Source organism: Pituophis catenifer, unplaced genomic scaffold, assembly GCF_029215685.1.
Source record: "Pituophis catenifer annectens isolate HBS135680 unplaced genomic scaffold, rPitCat1.0.hap2 SCAF_1, whole genome shotgun sequence".
NCBI lineage: Eukaryota > Metazoa > Chordata > Lepidosauria > Squamata > Colubridae > Pituophis > Pituophis catenifer.
This window is the reverse complement of record NW_027256881.1, coordinates 71,316,264-71,343,601: the sequence shown is the minus strand read 5'-3', so window position 1 is coordinate 71,343,601 and position 27,338 is coordinate 71,316,264. Positions and strand designations below refer to the sequence as shown.

The 27,338-nt window shown below is 40.7% G+C and overlaps 1 protein-coding gene across 1 annotated transcript; it reads right to left on the bottom strand.

Moving 5' to 3' along the window:
- Positions 1-1,372: 1,372 nt before the first annotated feature.
- URB2 (URB2 ribosome biogenesis homolog) lies at positions 1,373-27,163 on the bottom strand. Its single transcript, XM_070950972.1, has 10 exons — positions 26,926-27,163; positions 23,251-23,387; positions 21,421-21,597; positions 16,405-19,786; positions 14,753-14,913; positions 13,675-13,788; positions 10,947-11,180; positions 9,836-9,926; positions 7,834-7,973; positions 1,373-2,023 (listed from the first exon to the last, which is right to left on the bottom strand). Exons 2-10 carry the CDS (start codon positions 23,374-23,376, stop codon positions 1,826-1,828), a joined length of 4,623 nt encoding a protein of 1,540 aa, XP_070807073.1. The 5' UTR covers positions 23,377-23,387; positions 26,926-27,163; the 3' UTR covers positions 1,373-1,825.
- Between the last annotated feature and the right edge of the window lie 175 nt (positions 27,164-27,338).

The following is a 27,338-nucleotide window of genomic DNA, read 5'->3' as shown; positions in this document are numbered from 1 at the left end:
GACACACCGCATTCCTTACCTTACTGCTTACTACCTTAAAATCCTGCTTGGATTTTGGCAGGGAGGATTTTCAGACCAAGTGGAGGAGACTTGCACGTGGCCTGCGCTGGGCCTCTCAGGGTTGCCCCCCCCCCCGCCCACTCCTGAGGACCCCATAAGATTGCTTAGCAACCACAACTAGGAGTGCCAGGACTGTGGTCATTGAATGAAGCAACCATGTGGTATCTCACTTAACAACCATTTCACTAAATGACTGAGATTCAGGTCCCAGTTATGGTCATAAGCTGACTACCTATAATTTTCCTGAGGGAAGAAAGGTATATAGCACATTCCGATTTATAATTAGTAATTATATTATACTATTACTATTAGTAATAGTAATTTATTACTATAGCTAGTAATAGTATTACTATAGTAATACTAGTAATGTTATAGTAATAGTATAGTTACTACTATAGTTTCAATAAAAGTACCTTTTGTTCTGTACAGCCAGTCCTTAACTTACAACTACAATTGAGCCAAAAAATTATGTTGCTAAATGAGATGGTTGTTAAGTAGGTTTTGCCCCATTTTACAATCTTTCTTGCCAAGTTTATTAATCACTGCAGTTGTTAAGTTAGTAATACGATTGTTAAGTGAATCTGGCTTCCCTATTGACTTTGCTTGTCAGAAAGTCGCCAAAAATGATCACATGACCTTGGGACACTGCAACCGTCATAAATACAGGCCAGTTGCTAAGCGTCAAAGTTTTGATCACATGACCATGGGGCTGCAGCAACAATTGTATGAAAAAAGGTCGTAAGTCACTTTTTTTTCAGTGCCTTCGTAATCTTGAATGGTCACTAAATGAATGGTTGTAAGCCAAAGACTATCTATCTAGTGTCCCTTTCTTTGTTTGGTTTATTGATAGGGCTGACAGCAGAAAAGTTTGAAGACTCATAAATTTTGAATTACTACCTTTGCTTTCCCAGAAACTGTCAATATCTTATCTTACATGGCTTTTATCTTTTATCTTATCTTACATGGCTTTTATCTTATCTTACATGGCTTTTTTCCTAGACTACAAAAAAATACAGTTTCTAGTGGGGTTTATCCCTGTCTCAGTGGGACTCTGACAATATGACAATTTGACAAGCCAATAAGAGAACACACATTTTGTAGAAATTTTAAAAAATGTTGTCTGTCTTGTAAAATATTTGGAGGGTAATACACCCTCCAAATATTTCCTTCAAAAGCCTCCACATTTCCAGCTAGTTCTTTGCTGTGATGTGCAAGTAAGAGATAGTGAGATTTATAGCCTAATGCATCTGGAAGGATCAGGTTAGGAAAAATCTGTTTTAAGGATAGGCAGTAGAAGAGAAACAACTCCATCTTTTTTTAAAAAAAGAAAAGGCTATGTAGATTTAATAGTTATCAATATTTTACAGGTATAATACAAAATTCGTTCAGTCTAAATATAAAAATAACACTATCCCAACAAGAGAGTAGTTTGGAACCCATTATACCTTACTTCAAAAAGGGGGGAAATGGTGTTCGTTCATAGCTCAAAATTCTGGCCCATTAATACATTTATTTTTTTTCCCTTTACAGAATTTCTCCTTGCAATGTACATTTTTAATACAATTTCTTTCAGAAATGTCTGCTTGTAAAGCCTGGAAAAACAGAAGTTTACTCAAATCACCAGCACAGAGGATATGTGCCATACATCCTTGCTTCGGGGCACCTGGTTTTCTCATTCAAATCAAGTGACTTAATATGGAAGAAAAGTAGATTTCATCCCATCCAGATGGAGACTCTTCACCCAGATCTCAACAGAGTAATTAGTTCATGCTTTGTACTTTTCATCCCCTTGCTTTAAAGCTTTGTGATAATGAGCATAATCGCGATAGAGTTCCTTGAAAACTTCTCTCACACCTGCTGGTAGAGAGACATTTAAGAATTTGATGTCCCGTTCCTTGCAGAGATCTATGATATGATAGATCCCTTCTGTTAGATGTTTCTTTACAGCTGGATGCAAAGTCACCTAGAGGGAATATAAATGAGTTTATTAAAGCTTGTTACCAGTGATTAATGACACACATACACTCTCATTAGGGAAGGCACTGAAGAGAAGCATTCATTCATTATCCCACTTGCATTAAGACAAAGATTGTGGAGATATAAAGACTCCAACCTTAACATAATTAGAACAGAAGGAAAGATCTGTGGCGTCTTTACCAAACTGTAGCCTATTTTTATTGTCAGTTTCTTTTTAATGTATTTTTACTCCTCTGTGGGTATAATGAACAACTTCATTATTTAAAAGCCAAAAATACAGAACAAAAATGAATATTGCTATAGGAATGCATGGATGCCTTCCCTTTTGAGAAGATTATCATATTCAGATATGAAAGCCCCTTTTCTTCCAATTTTCCATTCTTCCATTCCAAGAGAGAATGACAGAAATGTCCACATCAAAAGTACAAACAGTAAAAAAAATATAATAGAAGAGATAAAGCAACAGTAAAACATCTACAAGCATATACAAGTAGTGGTAACTGTTCTTACAACGGTTCATTTAGTGACCACTCGAAGTCGCAATGGTACTGAAAAAAGTGACTTATGACCTTTTTTCACACTTATAATCATTTCAGCATGCTCATGGCCTCATGATTGAAATTCAGACACTTGGCAACTGACCCATATTTATGACGGTTTCAGTGCGCCGAGGTCATTTGCAACCTTCGGACAAGCAAAGTCAATGGGGAAGCCGAATTCGTTTAACAACCGTGTTAGTAACTTAAGAACTGCAGTGCTTCACTTAACAACTGTGGCAAGAAAGGTCATAAAATGGGGCAAAATTCACTTAAGAAATGTCTTGCTTAGCAAAAGAAACTTTGGGTTCAATTGTGGTCGTAATTAGAGGACTACCTGCACAATAATCAAATGGCTCAGTGATTGAGGATAAAGTCTACCCTAGATATATTACAGATAGACAGGAAGTAGATCAGGATCTAGTAGTAGACCCCTGGGTGATGTCAGATCCCACAACTGAGAAATTTTGGCAGAAGTAGACCCATTCTTACTGTTCAGAACCACGGGTTCTTATGAACAAGTAAGTTCGTATTGAGTCAATTACAATACTACATTCAAAACACACCTAAACAAGCTTTAAATTAAGCACAATTTTTACTACAAAAGACAACATTAACCAGGATACTAAAACCGACTTGACCAATGTTCATTTTTTTCCTATGCAGGCATGGTTTAATGTTAAATGTATTATTGGATAAAACACTGAATAGCGTGCAATAAATAATAACGCTGCTATGGTCTTCCAAAGGCATAGTTTTGCAGCATTCAAGATTGCTTTATAAAGATTTGCAGCAATGACACATCCAAGTATACACTCAGTCCAGGAACTTCCAGAACCAACCTAATTTTTTTTTTTCATGCATAAAAATCGTACCTGGCCTTTTCTATCCCTCTTGGCTTTTTTTAAAAAAAAAATAATAATAATAAATGTAACTTTGAAAGCAACCATTAATTGCTCTTTCTCACCCAGGAAAGCCAAAAACCCTAGTCAGCCTACTCAATTCATCAAGGATTTACCAAGCAATCTTTCAATATTAAAACCAATTTTTAAATATATATATACATACCTACACACACACACACACACACACACACACACACAATTCCCTTCCAAATAAACCACTGCAGAAATGACTGAAATGATACATCTTGAAAAGAAAGTTTTCAATAAATTTCATTGTCACCCTTTAAGATCTAGAAAATATGTACCAATAGCAATAGCATTTAGACTTATATACTGCTCCACAGTGCTTTACAGCCCTCTCTAACCGGTTTACAGAATCAGCAGATTGTCTCCCAACAATCTGGGTCCTCATTTAACCCACCACGGAAGGATGGAAGGTTGAGTCAACCTTGAGCCAGTGAGAATCAAACTGCCGGCATCCGGCAGTTTGTGATATAATCGACTAAATAGGTCTTCATCAAGATAGAAAATATGCCTGCTAGTTGTTCTTCTTTAATTCCCCCTCTACCCCCTCAGCTCCTAATTCTCCTCTCTAGAGAGTTAGGGGATTCCTGAATGTTTAGGGAGGAAGAAGAGGAGGAATCTGCAATGTGTCATTTATGAACAAAATCTATTCCCAGATGTCTAGCTTGAAATCAAGCTGTTCAGCTGGGTCCTCATTTGTCTACTGAAGGACTCCTTCTAGATCATTCATTCAACATTCAAAAGACTACGAAGATCCTAACCGGAAGCCCCTCATTCAATTCTGGAGCCGACCGGAAGTCCAGTTCCCCCACCATAGAGACTCCTCTTAGTGTGGCGCCCTTTTTCCTCTGCCAACTGGAAGTCCAGTTCCCCCACCATAGAGACTCCTCCTAGTGTGGCGTCCTTTTTCCTCTGCCAACCGGAAGTCCAGTTCCCCCACCACAGAGTCTCCTCCTAGCACAGCGTCCTTTTTCCTCTACCTGCCCTAACCGAAAGCCCTATCAATTGTGGAGCCAACCAGCGACAGGGAGCTGCAGCAGAGGGATGAAAGACCCACAGGCGGCTCCAGAGCCGCAGGTTGCTAACCCCTGTTCTAGATAGTTATATTGGGTCCATTACATTTTTTTTAAATTCATTTTGGATTTGAAAAAAATATTCCCAAAACTACAGTTGCACTCATAGTTAGCAATTATCTGGGAAAGAATCCTACTAAGTACTTATCCAAGTCTACAAAATTCAATCAGGCTTTTTTTGAAACACCCTTTTCCAGTACTAGTATTGCTCACCCCCTTTTGTCTTTATCTGCTCAACTGAGAAATTCATTATGTATTTCTTTGTAATCCAAAATTTTCTCACGCAGTCCAAAAATTTCTAACGGTAACATCACCAAAGCTAAAGACAACCCTGAGAATCAAACCTGCTCTACATGACTCCTGGCTGTTCCTTTTGAATTTTAGGACTGCAGGCGCCATCTGAATAAAAAGCCAGCTCTGGCAAAATTTTCTTGCTGTGGCTGCCTCGAGAGGCAATCTTGCTATTTTTACCACCAAAAGTATTCCCTCCCACCATGTGCCCTAACCCCAGATTAGTCTCATGCTGCCAGACATGTCAGACTAACTTCCTAGGAACAGAAATTAAAGAAAGGGCTGTCATTAGCATTAAAACCTTTTTCCCCCTCTTCTTCAGGCGAGTAATAAAATGTTTTTCTGATGAATTGAATTTCTAATTACTATGACAGCACAGCGGGGGCGGGGGGGGGAGAAGAATGTCAGTTTATCATCCAAGGTAGCTGTGAACCCATTCATTTGTCAAGGGACAAATGGTCCCATTTTTCCTCACAATTTTTAACCAAAGTGGTATCATCCATGTTAACATAAAACCAGCTTTAAAACCAGCATAATGCTGGGTAAGGATTCTGCTACTTGCAGGAAAGCTCAAATGACACACCGCCTCTCTCTCTCTCCCTCTCTCTCTCTCTCTCTCCCACTTTCCCTGTTTCTTCGCCATGCTCCTCCTCCTCCATTGCACCACACTGCCCAGGATTTACATTGACAGAGGCAGAGTTTGGGGGATGGTCAATCCCCATTCGTGGTGCAGTGAAGGCAGAAGGCAATCCCCCTCACCAGACCAGACCAGCCTGGGGTGGGAAACTGAGCGGTACCAAAAGCAGCTGAAGGCACACCAGCTGTAGCTGCCCCACCCCCTGCCTCACCTCATCTCATCCCATGGGATGAACCTTCTGCCCCCTGTCCCACCCACAGGAGACCTCTAGATACCCTCTCCAACCCTGCCTGGCCCCCACAGGCATCACCTACACAACTGTCAAGATGGTCACGCCCCAGGCCACACCCAATTGGTTGCAACCACCCCGGGCTACACCCCTCCCCCCTGGAGGACAACCACAATCATGATCGGTCCTCAATGAAATCAAAATTTGACAACCCTGTTCTAGGACAAGCCCACTCCACTCATGCCAGCAGAGAGGACCTACTGCAGATCCCATTGGTCAAAGATCTTCACTAGCGGGATCCAGAAGAAGAACCTTCTCTACCATAGCATCCGCACTTTGGAACAACATATCTTCCAACATGAGATCTGCCTCCACCCTCCTATCCTCCAAGCCTGAAGATCTGGTGTCAGGGTTCCGACCAATGTCCTAATAAAATCAGGAGCCTCAAGCCATTTAGCAAGAAAAATCCAGTTGTTTATTAGGAGCACCATGTCGGCACGAACCAAGTGAAGCCAGCTCTGACTTCACCCAGTTTGGGTCTTGCCTCTGACCCTGTTTCCCCCTCCCCTCAAGGTGTGTCACCAGTCACATTCCCCAACGAAGCAATTTCGCGGGTCGGACAAGTCACTCCCTCCGGCTGTTGCAGGTCTCTGTGGAGATGGCCTTGACTTTAGCCGGCTAGGATGTATTTTGTTTTGACTGAGATGTGAATTCCTTGGTGCAACTGCGAGGCGCAATTTCCCATCCTCCCCTGTCTATGGCAACTCAGGAGCAAGTCAGGAAGCTTCACAAGTTGACACCTGGCTCTGCTGGTTGTTGGCCTGGGGACCCAATGGGGGAGTACCAACACTGGAGGTGGTTACGAGATTATTAGTAAACACCACCTACCCCCCGCTTCCCCACCCACCCATCTTTTATTCTCATATAGTTCTATCATGCTGCACTATACAACAATGTGAGGACAATTTAATTTTGAGAACAATTTAATTTTGTCGTAAGCCATCTAGGCAAATAAATTCAAGGAACAAGTAAATAATTTGCCTCAGGACATAAGTGTTAGATGTTTGCCCTTGGTCAATTGTGACATTATACTGAATCCCCTTCTCCAACGTGGTTTTCCAATAAAGACATCATGAAACACTGGGCAACTGCAAAGTGAGAAAATATGGGAATGAATCAGAGTGCATGACGAAAGGAAACATGATGCTCTGAAGCACATTCCCACAGACCAAACTAATGTTAGGTCAACTGAATCATTTTCTGAAATGTCAGCTAAAGAAAAAAGCCTGAACAATACAGTACGAAGTATGTTAAAAACCAGAGTCACTTGCAGTCATTAATATCTCATTGAAAGAAGCGTTTGCTACTCATTAAAAAGAATGACTGAGAATTTCAATTACCATAATAGGACACAGGGCCAATCAAGAGGAACCCAGTGAGCAAATGAAATATATTTTGTTTCCTACCAGGTGAGAAGGATAAGGAGATTATTGCTTAACAGAAAAATAAGTAGGATGGAGCAATCAGAAGTTTTGCAAAAACAAAATTCCCCTCTCAAAATAATGCAGATTTTAGAATTAAAAAGGTGTCCAGGACAAATATCTATCGCTTAATTAAATATTGCATAAATATCTGCATTCTGACTCTAGGTGCACTTTATGAAAAACAAATCCTACTGATTTTAATAAACCTGATGTCCAAGCAGTGGGGATGAGCCTATTTAAGCTTCTCTCCTCTAGTCTAAGTATCTTGGAAGCACCATAGACTCCGGTATCCTAATCAGTTTTAAAACTGATTCAAAAGTGTCTTTCAATATTCTAAAATACAACTTCTCTAAATCTAATACACTTCAGATACATTGGATTACAGTCACCAATATAACAAGCCAGTATCGTGGTTCCCAAAAGACTTACCAGTTGAGGATGATGGGAGCTATAGCCCATCACTGCTAGAAAGCCTGGATTTGGACAAGCTGTCTTATGACATGAGACTCAATAAAGAAACATGTCACTAAATTTTTCCTGTACACCACTTTGAAGGTATTACTCATTCCTCACAACTAAGAACTCTTTGTCTTTTGACTGAATAAGTGGGTCATTACCTTTTGCAATTCTATCACATATTGGGCCACAATGAAGGCTGACATCACAGTGAAGTCTTCTGTTTTTGCAGCAATATAACTATACATCCGCTCCACCAACTGAGCACATTTCAATATAGCTTCAAGTTCATCCACAGACCCTTGGAAAACCAAATGAATTGAGATTTAATATTGCATTACATAGGGGAGGGGGATGAGAGGTAGTTTGGTTTCATCCATCCCTCAGCAAATCATAGGAGCAAATACAGGTAGTCCTCTACTTACAACAGTTCATTTTAGTGACTGTTCAAAGTTATGGCACTGAAAAAAGTCACTTATGGACATTTTTCAAAATTATGATCACTGCAGCAACCCCATGATCATGTGATCAAAATTTAGCTGCTTGGCAACTGACTCATATTAATGATGGTAGCAGTGTCCCAGGTTCATGTGACTAACTTAACTGCAGTGATTCACTTAACAACTGTGACAAGAAAAGTCATAAAATGGGGCAAAATCAGGGGTGAAATCCAGCAGGTTCTGACAGTTTCTGGAGAACCGGCAGCGGAAATTTTGAGCAGTTCGGAGAACTGGTAGCAGAAATTTTGAGTAGTTCAGAGAACTAGCAAATACCACCTCTGGCTGGCCCCAGAGTGGGGTTGGAATGGAGATTTTGCAGTATCCTTCCCCTGGAATGGGGTGAGAATGGAGATTTTGCAGTATCCTTCTCCTGCCACACCCACCAAACCACACCCACCAAGCCATACCACACCCACCAAGCTACGCCCACAGATCTGGTAATAAAAAAATTTGGATTTCACCACTTGAGCAAAATTCACTTACCATCTCAGTTAGTAACACAAATTTTGGGCCCCAATGTGGTCATAAGTTGAGGACTACCTGTATACTGATGATCATATGAAAGCTTTCTGTAAGCAGTTCTTCTTAGTTATGGGTCAGTTATAGGCTGCAGTAACAGTTAATAATTTCCCAGGCATGCTAATATGAGAAGGAAGACTGTATACTTTTTAGGGTGGCATATGTATATAATTAGATCCACTGTAATGTATTTTTTTCTTGTTGCTGAATTTATCCTCTTACATTCGTGCCTCCTGAAATGACACTAGTAAGACTCAACTCTGAAACTCAGAGGATGTAATAACATGTAGTGGTTCAATATGGAAATATTTTAATTGCACCTAGACTTCTATAAGCCTTACACAGCGAGAATTAAAATGCAAGTACTCATAGGAAATATTTAGAAAAAAATTAATCACTTTTACTGTTATGTATATGCTTATTTATTTTATATATTTATTTTATATAAATAATATATAATTTATTAAGACTCTACTACTATTATTTTTCTCTTCCTTACTAGTATCTACCTCTTCCCACTTATTACTATAAACCATGTTGCTTGTATCTTTCAATTTATATTGTTTTAATTTGTTTCCTAGTACAATTTGATAGTTTATTAGTAACCTTCACTATCACTAAGCATTGTATCTTTTTATTCTCCATGAATGCATTTTATTCTCCTTATGCACACTGAGAGAATATACACTGAAGACCAATTCCCTGTGTGTCCAATCACACTTGGCCAATAAAGAATTCTATTCTATTCTATCTATTCTTATTCTGTTCAGGGCAAATGGACTTGTGTGATGCAATAATTGGCATCCAAATAGTGTCTACATCTTTGACCTTTCCCTAATGTATACCACTGAAGGAAAGCACTGCATGGTCTAGATAAATGTTGACCCAATTCTATGGATATTCATTCAATATATTGGATGGGCTTTATTTCTAACGGTGGGTATTAAGATCACAGCTTTAGGTTCGAGTCATATACTTGCTTAATAACTAATGAATTCAATTCAAACCCAATAAGACCTACACACAGACCAACTCAAATTCGGCTAGGTAGAGTCTTCCAGACATGCAAAATCATTTTACAGTCAGGAAAGGACATGAGTGCAGAACAAGATGAAAATGGAATATAAGACAATAGATGTCAAACCTTTGTCTCCTTTTTGTCTCCCTTCATGCATCACAGAAATAACCAATCGATGAAAACTGTTCAGAAAAGATGGAGCTGCTTTCAGCATCACCTGCATAATAAGTACATTGATGTTAAAATGCAGCGATTCAAAAATCCATACTCAAGAGTAAATAAGAGAGATTGAAGGCAGGGTTCAAAGCTATGTCTGGCTTTTGAAGTCTGGCTTTTGAGAATTCAGACGGAATGGTCTTTTATTTATGTAACAATAATCCATAATCATCTACCGTGCTCCCTCCACCTCAAACACGACCCACCCCAATAGTAAGCCCAACCCTACTTTTTTGGAGGTGGGTCTAATATTACCTCTACCCTGAAAATAAACCCGGGGGGGGTCAGCACGAGTGGCCGGGGGGGGCAACTGTCCGACTTCAGCTACAGCCCACTGGCCCCTTGGGGCAGCGCAAATACCGCTTTTGCCCTTCTCTTTCTGGGCACAGTGCTTCTGCTTGTTGGGCCGCTTCCCCAAAGCCGGTAGTTTCGTAGCCAGCTGCTTTGCTTTTTCCCTCTTTTTGGGAGGCTCGCAGGAGGCTTTTTGGTGAACGGGAGGAAAATTGGGAGGGGGATTTTCCTGCGTACCATCCTTCCTCAGTCTGTGCTGAGCTTGAGGAATGGTTGACAGGCAGGAAAATTCGCAAAAATGGTCTCCCCGGGCTCCGGAGGCCCTCTGGAGGCTGGAAACTTCTCGAACTTCTGGTAGGCCCGTTTTTCGACCTCCCCAAGCCTCCGTACGTGCCCTGCACTTACCTGCATCCAAAACAGTGGGGATTCCTAGGAGGGACGGGGTCGGGTGGGCGGGTCCAGCCAGGGATTTGGGGGTTCTCCAAACTGCACAGAATCTTAGCTAGAGGTTCTCCCAAACCCCTGCGAACCCCCAGCAGTCCCCTCTGCCCCACCAGCCCCAACTTTATCCATCCTAAAAGCCACCAACTTTCATTTTCATTTATTTTTCTAAACTTGAGGTCACCTTAACAGAAGATGAACAATAGCAGAAAAAGCCTAATGGGGAGGTATATAGTTTTATCCCTCAGACACTAGGTTTACTTTCATGTTTTTCAAGCTTGCTCCTTACCTTAGGATGACACTGCAATATGGAAAAGAGCACTTCATGGATTCCCAGAAAGACGCTGTTATACACCCTCTGGTCAAGAGGGACAGTCAAAAGAATATTAAAAACAAGAGCGACATGATGTGGGTTGGAGAGAATCCCTTCTCCGCGTCTAAGAAGAAGAGCTGCTGCTTCCAGGATAGGCACAGCAAGAAGAGGGAGCAGGACTGGATCTTGAGAAGCCTCTTTGATTTGCATCTACATCAGGAGGAAGGAAACACAAACAGTAGGACACACACTGTATGTGTGGAAGCGTGCTTCTCCAGCCTCACAGCTCCCGCTTCAAATCACACAACTGCTAAGCTATTTCCACGATGGTTTTCCGCAAAGGCAGTAATGCCAATAAATCCATGAATATCCACAATCTTTCCTTGCCACTGGAAATTTACTATACAGGTGGTCCTCAACTTATGACTGCAATTGAGCCCAAAATTTATATTATTAAGTGAAACATTTGTTAAGTGAGTTTTGCCCCATTTTACGACCTTTCTTGCCACAGTTGTTCAGTGAATCACTGCAGTTGATAAGTTAAGTAACCCGGTTGTTAAGTGAATCTGGCTTCCCCATTGACTTTGCTTGTGAGAAGGTCGCAAAAGGGGATCCACATGACCTTGAGACACAGCAACGGTCATAAATATGAACCAGTTGCCGAGCATCTGAATTTCGATCAGACGATCATGGGGGATGCTGCAAAGGTCATTACTGTGAAAAATGGTCATAAGTCACATTTTTCAGTGCCATTGTAACTTCCAATGGTCACTAAATGAATTGTTTTAAGTTGAGGGTTGTATTTTTGATGGCTCTGGCGTATGCCAAGGACGTAAGACTATGTATTGGAATGAAATTTAGAACTCTACTATACAATCTGGGTTTTTTGTTGTTATTTGTTCATTCACTAACTCATATCTGGCTCTTCGCGACCTCATGGACCGTAGCATGTCAGGTTCCCCTGTCGACCACTGTCCCCTGGAGTTTGCCCAAATTCATGTTCATTGCATTGATGATACCATCTAGCCATTTCATTCTCTGCTGTCCCCTTCTCCTTTTGCCTTCAACCAAATCAGTTTTTAGCCACATACAATTTGTTCTTTAGTACAGTTCAGCTGTTTCAAGACTGCACATTTGAGTCTAGGGTTACTGGATGAGGGTTTGTTTTGATTTTAACCTGGACAACCATCATGTTTCCCCAAAAAGTTGCTTTCGGGTTGACTGACAGAATGGGCTTCAGACGAAGCGACCCGAGTGGTATGATATCATTTAATGATGCCATGTAATTACATAATTTAATTCTCCTTTGTGTGTTATTTTGCAAAAAAAAACAAGTAAATAAATATAATTATAGACATAAATATAGTGTAATCCTATACAACCCAAATAAGATAATCTTACTTTAAAAATAAAATGTTAAGATAAGAAACAAAGCTTCTATTTTTTTCATTAGTAGTTTTATTTCATAATGTCCTTTTCTTTTAACTAACCCTACTATGGGGATGACTTTAAAAGGACAAATTGGAATTGCAAAGTAGGAAAGTAGTTTCATTCATAATGTGCCTACACTCCATGCACATTATCTTATTATTTTCAGTTTCTTGGAGATTAAATGCTATCTCTTCTAGCAATATAACTATAACATAAACACACAGAAAAAGAAAAGGAGATATAAGCTAGAAGCTCTGGTATAGTTTTCCAGCTTCCATCTTCTGTGCATTAGGTCAGTGTTTTTCAAACTTAGCAACTTTAAGATGTATGTATTTCATCTCCCAGAATTCCCCAGCCAGCGTTTCCCCAGTCCACATATCTAAAAATTGTTTTGAAAATCCTGTACAGTATTGAAACTTCTGACCTCAGAGTGAACTGGAATGTTCTGGAAGGGTGGGGGGGGGTGTTTGTCTACGTCTATGTCTATCTGTATGTCTGTGTATAGAAATAAATAAATAAATAAATATCACAAAGTGTCTGCTTGCCATTAACCTGTATATTTTGAACCAGAGGTTCAAAACTGTCAGAGGTCTACAACATGTAATGAAGCACATGATATCATTCCACTGCTAAGGAAGCCAGGAAGTCTGGCCATACAGAAAGCTGCAAAGAGTAGGAATAATAATGTGTTTTGGAGCAACTAGAGCGGGGTTGTCAAACTCGATTTCATTGAGGGCCGCATCAGGGTTGTGTTTGACCTCAGGGGGCGGGGTGTGTGTGGCCAGAGTGGGCGTGGCCAGCTCAACGTCACCCGTGTCAGGGGCGCCTGTGGTGGCCTAAGCGCTCTGCCAGCGAAAATGGGTTCCCGAGCTCCGTTTTCGGCTGTGACGGCCTCCTGCAACCCTCTGCCAGTGAAAATAAAGCTCAGGAAGCCCATGTGTGGTCCTCCCAAGCTCTGTTTTCGCTGGCAGAGGCACCATAGGCCACTTCTTCGCGGTTTCCAGGGCGGCACCGCGGGCCAGATCTAAGCATCCTGCGGCCCATATCCAGCTCCTGGGCCTCAGGAGACCCCTGAATTAGAGCATAGAACACTGAGATAGGAGTTGATATGAGCTATGTAGTTTTTGATCCTCAGACTTGAGACTACAATATGAAAAGTCTATGCTTATTTTTATGTCTGTGTCTTCTTAGGTGAGTGGGGGTCAATAGCATAAATGTAAACAGTGACCTAAATTCAGAAGCATATACGTAATCCAGCAGCAGAGGTACTTACAGCTAAAGCAGTCATTATCTGGGGAGTAGAAAACCAGAAAACTTTTTCTTTCTCTCCACTTAGAGGAGGACAGTTGAGTAGCACTTTCAGTAAGGTAACAGCTGATAATACTATCTGTACAAAACATACCAAGAAAATAAGAGTAATAAGCATGGTCACATCAAAAAAGATAAAAGATACAAGCAAAATGCAATGTAGAAAATATCAAGTTAACCACGGTTTTATAAAAGTAAATGAAATTTAAGTATACAAAATACAGGTAGAAGTGAGTCCCTTAACATGTCTATATACTAATTATATTTTTTAAAGAATTTTTCTGAAGCTTACCAATGCACAGACAATTGGATATGTAAGCACATTACTTAAGCATTAAATCAACAGATTAAGACTGCAGCATTAAAAATATGTTTTTTTTCTGAATGGTGCAATTTATTTTTGCTAATGCATGATAGTTAGCTTACACAAAAAATTCTTAAAAAATAACCCTCATGTAATTCAGGAACTACTTATAATATAATACAGTATTTAGGGGCAGAGTACACATTTTGTACTCAGAAAGTTTCTGGGTTTAATCCCAACTCCTTCAGTTAGGGGGCACAATGGATTAGGGGTTTGATGCTGAGCTTGTCAGCTGGAGCTGACAGCCTGGGTTCAAGATCCGAGTACGTAACAACAGGTTGAGCTCCCATTCCTGAACCAACTGCTGCCTGCTTAGCAGTTTGAAAGCACGCAAATGCGAGTAGATAGATAGGTACCACTTCAGTGGGAAGGTAACAGCGTTCCATGCACCTTTGGCATATAGCCATGCTGGCCACATGAGCACAGAAATTGTCTTCAGACAATGTTGGCTCCCTCAGCCAAGAAACAGAGATCAGCACCACATCCTAGAGTCAGACATGACTACACAGGGAAACCTTTAACTTTTATCTTCTTCAGGTAGAAAAATACTCCATGTAAAAAATACAAAACAGAAAACCTGTTCAGCAACATAGCAATTCAAAAGCATGGAACTGGATGAAGGCAAATAAAGCATCGTTGATTCAATTTTTTTTAAACAAAAAATTAACATTGTTCTTACTTCAGGATTTTGTTTCCAAAGATTGCAAACATTCAGTCCCTCAATCAGCAGCCTCAACATGGTAGAAAAGTCATCGATGGTACCATTCTCTACCAGCTGGGCAATCAATTCAGTCAAGGGGACATCTAGATCTTGAATCAACTGGCCTTTGACTTCAGGAGCTGCAATAGTTCAAGAGAAACCATCATCCAAACTCTTAAGGTCCACAAACTGCTGAAAGATGCTAAACCATTATAGCACAAAACTTGCCCTTACTTTTTATCCTTTACCTTCCTTTACTTCCCCATTTGTCATTTACTGAAATGACAAACCAACCCATTCTTTTTTCTTTATAGTGCAACAAACTTAACAGCATTTCTCTCACACCAACAACATCTCCTTTTCTGCATCTAGAAGGCAGGATGGAAAATTTAGCTTCTCCTGTCATGTGAATGTCTTGCCCAAAACTCAAATTATTTCTATCAATAGAAATTTCTGTAAATTATAAAATATATTAGCAGAATTTCGCCCAGCAGAATAGTCAACCAAGCAGGAGACATCACAATGCCACTAAAACTCCCTTTCCAAGAAGATTAATAAAAGAAAAGGGTAATTCTGCAGATACTGTTGCTAAATATTCTAAATATGCTAAAGATACATGCTAAATATTCTTTATCATAGGCCGTGATGGTAGAGCTGCCAAAAGCTGCAGTTCATTTAGATAGCTTTTGGTTCCCTCCAGCTTCTAAATCAGGCAGGCTGCTACCATTATTGGGCAACTACTGTATTCCACACAACTCTCTGCTTCTATCCCAGCCAGTATGACCTGTTTTGGGAGACAGGAGAGTAGAGGGGGGAAACAAGAAGCAATATTTTCATGCCCAGCAAAGAGATCTAAGTAAATAACATCTCCAACCCAGTTAGCTATCAGGCAGCAGTGGAGAAGCCAATGAAATCCTACTGCAGACATCCAACTGGCAGCGATCAACTATATTTTCAAAGAAATTAAAATCTAAAATATATGATTTTAAGTAGGCAATTCTTTTTGGTGGCTTCAGTTCTTGTTTCAAAATAAGATTGAAATCCCTAGCACCTCACTTACGGCTCCTAGAGTCCACCCCAAAACAAGTGGAGACCAACATTTTGGAACCATTCCCCCCACTAAAGAGAGGGGATTAGGATGCCTTTAAGGCACCAAACAATATCCCCTAAAAATTCTAGGAATCACAAGAAAACTAGGCAGATTGTCTCAAGCTCATCAAAAATACAAAAAAAAAAAAACCCCAAACCTTCAGTGCACTGTTAAATTCATATCACCGAATGTGTTTCCGGCAGGCTAGGAAGTACATAAAGGTAAAAAGGATATCATCAAGATTCTGAGCTCTAGAGCTTTGTTAAAAGTCATTGGTTTCCCTTCTTCACTAACCATCTATTGGACTTTCAGAGTCATATCATAGCCATGCTAGAAAAAGCATTTTTAGAGAGGCCATTAATCTGCCATTGGTGGCCATCCAGTAGTAATTCTGACCTCACCTCTTTCATGATCTGTATTATTCCTATATGCTGTTTTTTTTATCCTTGCTCAACACTGACTACCTGGAACTGTTTCTAATCTACCTTCTCCTTCCAATATTTAGGAGTGAAGTGAGGAAATAAGAATTGCACTTCCTTACCTGCAAGTAATTTTCTGACCGAATTAAATACGGCAATTGAAGTTACATGTGGGGGATACAGTTCTGGCATGGAACAGAAAGCAGTCAAAAACTGCAAAGCAGAGTGAAGGAACTGGAAGTTACCATCTGCCAACTCAAGTTCTCTCAATATTTGAACACAAAAGCTTTGATATAATTCCCTGTGAAAAAGCTGGCTCTTTTTGCTGGGTTTCATTGGATCTTGTAGTTCATTCTCACCAGCTGCAGGAAGCATAGACTGAAAACAAAATGAATCTGCTTTTAGAAGAGTAGTAATATGCGGTATAAAAGCCAAAGGTAATGGCTGGCCTTCTGTCTTGTTTCGAAGGCAGAACTTGATAGTCGCTCCTGTTTGCAACATGGCCTGTTTAAGAAAAACAGGTAGCATTCCTGAAATCTGTAGTTTTCCATTGGGGTGTTGTTGCAGGTACGTAGCCAGAACATGACACAATGAAATTAATGCCACTAGAAGAACCTGGTCAACTGCAGGGCTCCAATGCTCAGGCTGTCCAGAACTTGTATCGCGTGGCTGGCAACTTGTTATAAAAGACAGGAACTTTTCCAGGTTCACTTTCACACTCTGCCTCCTTTCTAGCATTACCTGAAGATAATGTTCCAAAAAGAGTTGGAGCTCATGAAGAAATTCATCCCGAGCATCAATATTCAAGACACTGCCAAAGGTCTTACAGACTGCAAACATAGAGTTGAGGAGAGCTTCGAGAACATCACTAGCATACAAAACCTTGAAGGATGAGTTTGCATGTCTTCCGGCCTGTAAGCATGCTAGAAGATGGCAGCAGGTTGCCAAAAACTTTAAAGACAAGGCTTTGTTGCAAGAAATGCTTGCTCTGGTATTAACAGCCAAAGAAATCAACAGAAGAAAGCATCGTGCAAAATCCAAAGGAAAGAAGCTGTCAACATTCAAAGCTGAAATGACCTCTAGCATATTCAAGAGCTCTTTGATATGTTCTTCCTCCAAGGTAACGTAAGATCTCTCTTTCACAAATTGCAGTATATTAAGAGCAACTTTCTCCATAATTGCCCAGGAAACTGAAAAGTCATTGCTGGACCTTACGCTGGCTGCGTGACCTGAAGGCATAGCTTCACACCACGGAGTATCTCCTGCACACAGCAACTGAAGAGGCTGATTGGCAATATTTGGAAATGTAGATGAGAGAACACTAGCACAGTGCTGAATTATTTGGCTTAGGAAAAAACTGTGCAGCATCTGCAGTTCTGGGAGAAGGGAACTGTGCAATAAATCCTTAGACAGCTTCTCCATGGTGAATAAAAAATCGTCCTCATCAGCAAAAGTTGACTGGGTTTGCTTAACCAATAGTGTTCTCAGCAGCACCTCTGCAATATACTCTGTATCATTCTCAGAAAGATAAGGAAACAGGACAGGGAGATTTGAGAGTACCAGGTGCCAATGTGCCACTGGATAAGTTAGAGCGGTTATACTACTTGCACTGCCATCCCAGGGTTCCGATTCTTCTTTGTTCGTGGAAGCTCTTCCAGACTGAAGAATGAAAGCTCCAGCACTTTGCAAAGCCTGATGCAATGCCTCTGTCCAACAGGTGGTGTGCATTAGCATCTTCTTCATTTTTTGAAGCACCAGCCATTCGGTACAGTAGCTGCTCATTGGGGAGGAACATTTTACCAGCTTATTTATCTTCTCCCAACATTCTGCATCTAAGCCAGGAAATATGGTTGAGAAGTCCCAGTTTTCTTCAGAAGAATCATCAAGCAACAGGGCTAAGGGAGAGCTATACTGCTTGCAATTTAAGGCAAAAAGAGTATCACTTTCTACACACACACAAGCCAGAAGAAGAGCTGAGTTACTGACCTTCTCTGTCCAAAGCTCAAATTCTGTTTCTTCTGCCTCAGAACTTTTCAGCAGGTCAAACAGAACTTGGATGACATTCTTCTGCACTGTCTCCAGCAGGTTTTGAGTGCGATGCACAACAGACAGTGGAGTGGAATCATCTAAACTCTTCATATGGAAGAGAACCGAATACAGCAATGTGCTTATGGACAGAAGCTTTGAGGCCACATCGGCATCCCCCTTGACATGAGGAATGACGAAAGTCTGACATTTTTCCACTGTGAGAGCTACGATATCCAGCACCTGATTGGACGGCAGATCCAAAAGACACTCACATAGCTTGGCCCTGATACTGGCTGGCAACAATGGCAGTCTTGATTCCTCTGCAGCAGGGCGTAAAATGACTGATAAAACTTCTTGGAAGAGACTTGGGAACTGGCGCAATTTGGCATAAGTAGAGAAGACGGTGCTAACAAGGGTTGTCTGAGCCTTCTTGGTTCGTGGCTCAGAGACCTCCGCATCAATCCAAGCCAAGGCCACTAAGTCATCCAAATCGGGATCCACAATCAAATGATTTAAGGAAATCAAGGCCTTGAGACATCTAAACCAGGCAGGTATGGTGGCCTGTGAATGATTCATCAGCAACTGGGCTAACTGACGGTAAAAATTAAACTGGACTGCCTTGTGCCGAATCCGATCAGCAGCCACGTTATAAATATTATTGCTCAACACCAAATTGAGAAGCTGCTCCACCGCAAGCAGTTCCGAGCTCCACTCTGATGCTGGAAGCTGGTTGTCCCAAAGATTCCCTCGCAGGCAAGAAATCCGTAAGCAATCGTAAAGTTTGCTAAGCATGTGAAAGCAGACCAAATGGTCTTCGGGTTTATTGTAAGTCTCTAAAAAAAGCTTGAAGAGCAAAGGTACTGAATGAGCTACCACTTTTCCATGAATAGCTTGTTCGCGTAAGGTGGCTTCTCTTAAAGAAGCCTGGATTGTATTGGCTGGGAGAAGCAGATTTTTCAAGCCTAGTTTCTTTGTGCCAACGGATTCCTTCTCTGGTAACAGCTCTTCTCTGTAGGATGACAAAAGCTCCTGTTGGAAAATGCCAGCCTTGAGCAAACTCTCTACATGATTTCGGACTTCCTTGCTGAGATGTGGATGAATGCGATCGTCATCTGCATCAGTCCATACTTTCATTGTGAGCAAGTATCTAAGCAATAAGCATGGCTGCAACAATTTTTGGGTCACTTGACCAAATACACGATTTATATTGCTTTGCTGCCGCTGAATTAGAAGGTACTGCTTGAGGCTCAGTTGAAGGACTTCAAACAACTGGAGGGACACAGCATCTTCCAATGATAACTGCCAACAGGTTAGCCAGGACAACTTACTCAGAAGATCTACCAGCAGTTCAAATTTTGCAGTATAAACTATTGAAAGAGGAGGTTTGGAAAGGATGCCGCTACAACAGCTTAGCACTGCCTTGACATTCTTCAGTGTTTTTTGATTGTAAGCTAGAGAAAGATTTTCATTTATGACCTAAAGACGAGACAAGGGACAAAACAGAAGTTACGTTCAAGAATCTGTATCAAAATTAAACTCAGTATCTTCTTGTATATTTATTATTACCTGCTAAATCACGTGATATAAACAATTTTCTTTTCCTCCTTTTACATTTTACTGCACTATCTAAACGATCTGTTCTGGCCCTTTATAATGACAGTAATTATGGAAATTCAGCCTCATACTGAGGATCCAAAAGCAGACAGACAAAACATCCTTTACAAATGGATTATAGATAAGGAAGGTTCTATAAAGGTGCAAATCAAATCAGACAATTACTTAGTAAAAAAAAATTATCATACTAGCACAATCTGATTTTAAAGCAATGTGTGTCTTAGTGGACTTTAACTCCAAAGAAGCATTTCTTATTGTCAAGCCCCACATAGTTGGCAATGGCATCTAAGAAGAAAGAACCACACCAGAATTCAGACAGGCATATTTAATACAACTCAGAGGTAAAAAAATATAGGTGACTCTGAGGGCACAAATAAACCTCCAAGTGGCCTCAACAACTCTCAGAAAGAGTGCTAACGACCAGATGACTGCAAGGAATATAAATCCTTCCATTCTCCACCATTCATTCAGAATTGAAGATGCTTCTTGAATGAGAAGCAAAATGTCTTCAAGCAAAAACTAAGAAAGTCCAGTTGCCTTTTGAAAAACCATCTTCGGGAAAACCGTGACCTGTAATGACTGAGAATCTCCATAGACATTCAGGTAAAAATATAATCTTGAAATCTTAAAAGTTCCTAGGCAGGCTTTGGAGCATTTCCTTTCTTTACCCCCCACCCCATACCGAGGTTGTACTTCCTGGTTTCACATCAACTGAATCCTCTATCTGCTTCTCTTCGTCTCTCATATTTTCTCACCAAAAAACAAAAACATCTATCCTCGGAAGACAAAAACATTTTGCTCTGTTAAAACTTCACAACAATCAATGGGATTTTGTTCTTGAATAACATGTAAGATGATCAAGTGTAACAATCAATATTCTTTGACTGGGAAGACATGGCATTTAGTATGAACATTTTAAAGCATAATGTATTGTTCTAAATTCTCATTCACAATTCTATCTCCTGAAGATATGTATTAATTTTTTTAAAAAAACCCACCGTATCTATATCTACAATGTACAATAGTGATACTAAGTTAAAATGTCCAGCTATTGGCTAGTTTGCCAATCTGCACTTCTCTATGAACATACTGGTATCAAACAATATTCCTGCCAGTACCAATATGTTTCTATGTGCTAAACATACATACCTGCTTATAAATGTTTATAAATGACTGCTGGATTATATTATTATTGCCCAAGCTGGCATCTTCCAGATGTGTTGTAAGAGCAAACAAAAAATTCCCTTGCTGGAATTCTTTGAGTTGCAACCAAAACACAATTGGAGACAGCTAAACTAGGAAAAGCTGTTCATGAAGAAATACAGCTTTGAGGGGGTATCAGATTATTATGGGAGAGTTGCAGAAAAATTTGCAGCTGGTGTTGTGATGTAAAGAGAAAAGGTTCAGCAGATAGTCAGCAAGATCTCAAAGCAATCCAGGCACTATTTCCAGAGGAAGATGGATCTATGTAAAAGTTTGTTTATTTATAAACATACCTGTGCAATTGTATAGCGCAGGGTTACTGTTTTTCCATCCTTGAAGAGATTCTGCAGCTTTTTGCTGTGAATGATGCTGTCCAGGTAAATCCAAAGCTTCTCAATTATCTCATCTGGCAATTCAAGTTTCTTATTGTAGCAGGAAATCAAGCTATGACTTACCCAGTCAAGTAAGACCTGTGTCCCCCAAAATACCCATGCACACGTATTAACAATGATTATTTTAGATAGGATAGGGACAGTTGCAACACAAAGCAGTTTGACGCAAATAATGTGATTCCTAAAAATAAGCAGATCTGTTTCACTAATGGGGAACATGGAAGGGCAACTCAATACTTGTGTATAAGAGGCAGGCTTCCAGTATTGTGATTAAAAAGGTGACAATATCAAAATATAGAGATTCATTCTACTTCCTTATTAATAACCCCCTCACCAACTTGCATATCTGTTATACAGCTTGCAACTAAAGCTGCCTTTACCTGTAGGACTATATCTGGAAACACATGTTCTTTTTCTTTTCTTTTCCTCACAATCAAAGAGACATTTCCCAATTTTCAAAACTCCCATAAAAGATTATTTAAATGCAAAATTTGGATTCTATGTGTATTGAATGTCCACGGATGGATGATGTGTCCCTTCCAAAAATATACTCAGGCTACATTTTCATAGGGATGGAAACATTAGGAACTTCAGTGGGATGGCACAATATATTTAATTTTACATGACAAAGAGAAACATAAATAAGACCTACTAGCATATAACTGTGTAAGTGACATCCACTCTTACATTCTAAACCATTTTGCAAAAGAATATATTTTATAAGTAGGCTGCCTGCCGACCAATTACTTTCTGTGATAGTTGGTTAGATTTTTCTAGATTAACAACCAACCTGGAAAATAATGAATTATTTTCCCAAATTACAAAAGTTTTCTTGCTACTAACAGACCCTTAACTGTAGATAAGTTACTATGTACAGACTTAACAAAATTCAGTCCTTGTACAGCATAGTAAATCACATGTCTCTGGTTTCAGTCAATGTTGGCCTTGTGTGCCCAGTTTTATGTCCCATATTCCCAGGAACACCAGTGGTGCTGTTAGGAATCCTTAACTGTGGCTAGATAGTACCTTTAATATTTTTTTAGTTGGTTTTGAAGGGCAATGTACAATTTTTAAAAATAAAACAATAAGATCTCTATCTGCCTGGTACGTTGGTATTCCTTGGATGAAATCCAATGTTAGGAGTATATTTCTGCTTGAGTAACAGATTTTTTCTTTCTCCAACCTTCTGCATGTCCTCAAAATCTTTTCATAAAGCTGCTGCAGAAAAGCAAGGAAACCTCCCTCTTCTTTTTTTAAAAAATCTGCCTAAAATGTGGTTAAAATTGTTGTCCCCCAAATATACTCCTCTTGTCTAGGGAAAGAAATATTTTTTAAGAAAGGTAAGGTAGCCTTAAAGGTGGGTGAACTTTAAAGGTAAACTTTAAAAAATGGTGAAAAAATGGCACTAGATCTTTACAGAAATATCCAGTATATTTACATTTCCTTCAAGCACAATTTCTAACATTACAGAAATATATTAAGAATGGTGTGTTGAGATAAAAACATCCTCTCATGAAAAACAAAAACGATTTTGACATTTGTGCTATTTAAATGCTTCTCCGAGTGTCAAATTAATTCTCAGCCATTTTCATTTAAACTTGGAAAAAATAAGTGATAAAAAGTTTTGAATAACTAAGTTCACTTTTGGTTGAAGAAAGAGTGCCGAGCAGGTTCAAGACTTCCTAACATAAAAACAGCATTTAAGGGAAAAGATCTAATGAAATACATTACTTGTTCTTTGTTTGGAAGAAAGCACTGATGAGAAATCCACGCAAACCGAGCCAACTTGAGTTTGTCCTCCCAAGATGTCTTTGAGCTTTTCAGCTTCAGATGAATACCAGAGTAAATTGCAGCCATGGAAGGAGCACCTGAAAATTATTTAAAGCTGAATATTAATTATGTTTCTAACCAAATTCTCATGACAGCTCCTTCAAACTGCTACATATATGTTCCAGTCTGCAATATAGTTGATCCAGGTTGAAAAAGAGGAGTTCTATCATTCAGTTCTCATTCCTGCTAAGAATTCATTGATGGTACAGGTAGTCCTCAACTTATAACCACAATTGTGACCAGAATTTCCATTCCCTAGCACGGTGGTTGTTAAGTGAGTCATGCCCAATTTTACAATCTTTTTGCCACAGTGGTTAAGTGAATCATGCGGTCATTAAGCAAGGCTTCCCCACTGACTTTACTGTCAGAAGCCAGCTGGGAAGGTTGCAAATGGTGATCATGTGACCCTTGCTGGTTGCCAAGTGCTTACATTTTGATCATGTGATCACAGGGATGCTACAACAAGTCACAAGTGTGAGGATCGGTCATAAGTCGCGTTTTTTGATGCTGGTGTAACTCTGAACAATCACTAAATGAATGGCTGTAAGTCAAATACTATTTGGTGTCATTCACAAGTTTGCCTTTGCACTGCCTGTCCATCACTGTAATATTGGGCTAAAAATGAAGTGAAAAAATGAAAATGAAATGAAATAAAAATACTAATCAACTTTGAAGGGTTATTCTAACACCACTGGGGGACTTTCAATTCCTTTTTTTGGTACTTGGGAAATAAAAAGAGAGCATCCGCTGAAAGAAAATATAATCTCATAATAAGAGATGCCTAGATTTCCTTTCATAAACATTTTAGCAGAATAAACAATGTTTTGAAGGATCTGTTCTTTCCTGATTAGAATCAAGCCAAGGTCGGGCCACTATGGTCCCTTTATGACATCTGGACTTCAATTCCCAGAAATCCTGAGGCAGCCATTCTGGAAGCTAAAGTTCACAGATCGTAAAGGCACCATAGTTGCCCACCCGTTGTAAGATGCCAACAGACATCCGATATAGAAACAGAATAATAGAGGGCCTTGAAGGTCTTCTAGTCCAACCCCCTGTTCAAGCAGCAGACCCTATACCCATGATGGCAAACCTATGGCAGGCCCTCTCTGTGGGCACGCACACCATCGCCAGCTGCTTTTCTGGTTTCCGGCGCATGCATGCGCACTGGCCAGCTGGTATTCGGATTTCCGGTGCTCCGGCATGCATAAATGCACGCATGTTCTGGTTTGAGCACTCGGTGCCGAAAAAGTTCACCATTACTCCCTATACCATTTCAGATAAGTAGATGTCCTGTCTCTTAAAAGCGTCCAGTGATGAAGCACCCACATCTTCTGAAGACAAGCTGTTCCACTGCTTAATTGTTGTGTTGGGAAATTTCTCGTTAGTTCTAGGTTGCTTCTCTCTTTGATTAGTTTCCATCTTTTATTTCTTATCTGGCCTTCTGGTACATTGGAAAATAGGTTCAGAGAATATCAGAGAGCGAAAAGGACACACTGGCATTGTTTAGAAAATGAACTAGCTAACCAAGTGCACCTAAGCACAGTAAGCCATGTTAAGATTATAACTTCATTCTATGACAGCCTTCTCCTACCTTTTCCTGTCCTTATAGCAGCAAGGTCTGTCCTCAATGACACTGTGCATAGAGATTAGACACATATGTAGCACTTCAAATGCACTGTCCGAAAAGGGTTTGTAGCACCCAGGAAAAGGTACTAATTCTTTAAGGTAAAGATAAATGCTATATTCATTTTCCTGGACAGACCATGCAAGTATGGGGATATGACTGTTTCAATAAAAACTGTTCAAATCAATAAAGTGTCTCATCTCTATCATTGCCAGTCCTCTGTTTACTATTAAAGTTTGTATATGCACATTAACTAATCAGATTCTTACTACTGATTTGCTGACTGCTTACTTATTATAGTTTTTATTATAGATATACTACCCTGTCTTCCCCCCAGACATAAAAAGAACTTATTATGGGTCTACCAAAACGGCCTCTCATTTCCAAATTAATATAGGAAAGCACATATAGGAAGCACTCTGCCAGTAGTTCCCATACAGGAACCACAATCCCACCCCAGTATCATTCAATTCCAATGCTAACATCAGGTTTTCAAATGCCCCAATGCACCATGACAGTGATGGCGAACCTTTTCAGCACCGAGTGCTGAAAAGAGAGTGCACTCGTGCGCTTTGTGCTCATGTGCACGCTTGTCTGGGTCGCAATCCGGAAGAGGAGCTGCCCAGGGTGCATGTGCGTGCTCAAAAATGAACTTCTAGTTTCCGGCGTGCGGCAGTGCCGGAAACTGGAAGAGCTGATCTTCCGTTATCCTGTGTAATCATCCGCACCGGCCAGCTAGTCTTCCTGGTTTCTGGTGCACATGTGCGTGCGACGATCAGCTGACCAGTGCGTATGATCACACAGGAAAACAAAAGACCAGCTGTTCCAGTTTCCGGCACTGCCACACGCACAAAGACTAACTGTTCATCGCACACACATGCACACCAAAAACCAGGAAGAGGAACGGGTGATGCCGTGCGTGCCAGGTGACATGACTCCGCGTGCCACTTTGGGCACACGTGCCATACGTTCGCCATCATGGCCCCATGAGAATATACAATCAGCAGGCATACTTGTGCCCTCTATGTTTTAAACTATAATTTTTATCCAACCTAACTTTGCATGATTTGCAGCAACATTTGGCTACATTTGTCAGAATTCCCTCTGGCAGCACAGAAAGCTGCAGTTCAAAATATCTATAATATATTACATATATTACAAAATATATTATTAAAATATATATTAATCAGTGGAACGACCTGCCTCCAGAAGTTGTGGGTGCTCCAACACTGGAGTTTTTAAAGAAAAGATTGGACAACCATTTGTCTGAAACCGTAATAGGGTTTCTGGCTTGAGCAGGGGGTTGGATTAGAAGACCTCCAAGGCTTCCAACTCTGTCACTGTTATATCTAGCATCTGCCCCTTGCTAAGGATCCATGCCTCGCCATCATCTGACCCCAACCAAATTTAGAAGCAGTAAATTCAGAGCAGTCCAGGGGTGAAATCCAGCAAGTTCTGACAGGTTCTGGAGAACCTGTAGCGGAAATGTTGAGTAGTTCGGAAAACCCGCAAATACACCTCTGGCTGGTCCCAGACTGGGGTGGGGATGGGGATTTTGCAGTATCCTTCCCCTGGAGTGGGGTGGGAATGGAGATTTTGCAGTATCCTTCCCCTGGAGTGGGGTGGGAACGGAGATTTTGCCTTCCCCTGGAGTGGAGTGGGAATGGAGATTTTGCCTTCCCCTGGAGTGGAGTGGGAATGGAGATTTTGCAGTATCCTTCCACTGGAGTGGAGTGGGGATTTTGCAGTATCCTTCCCCTGGAGTGGGGAGGGAATGGGGATTTTGCAGTATCCTTCCCCTGCCACGCCCACCAAGCCACGCCCACAGAACCGGTAGTAAAAGAATTTGGATTTCACCACTGGAGCAATCTATATAACTTCCAGGAAAGCTCGCCTCCTAACACAAGAAAAAAAGAGTGCTTTCCCGTGGTTACGAAGTTTTGCAAACTCACATCCAAGCAGAGCCGCTTACAAATCAAGCCTCGCACACGAGATCGGTTTCTAGCAGCCGCCCGAAACTCGCCGCCCTGCCGAATAACAGCAGCTTCCAAGAGTCCCTGGCTGGGTTGAGGACTGAAATAAAGAGAATTAATTGGGCTTCACTTCCAGAATTTCACCTATGGCTTAGGCACAAGTCCCGTTAGCGAGAATTGCGGAGGACCGTAATGCAACAGAGGCTACAAGGCTACTCCAGTGACATTTTTTTGCACCGTTTCCCCTGGGACGTTCCACGGCTTCCCAGATGCTCCCCGCACGTGTTCCTCCTTCCGGAACCTCCTCGTGTCCTCCTCTGTCACCTAATTATCCGGATGAAAGGAACCGGGCAGGCCTTCCTAGCTGAGCGTCGAAAAGAAGGAGCGCCTTC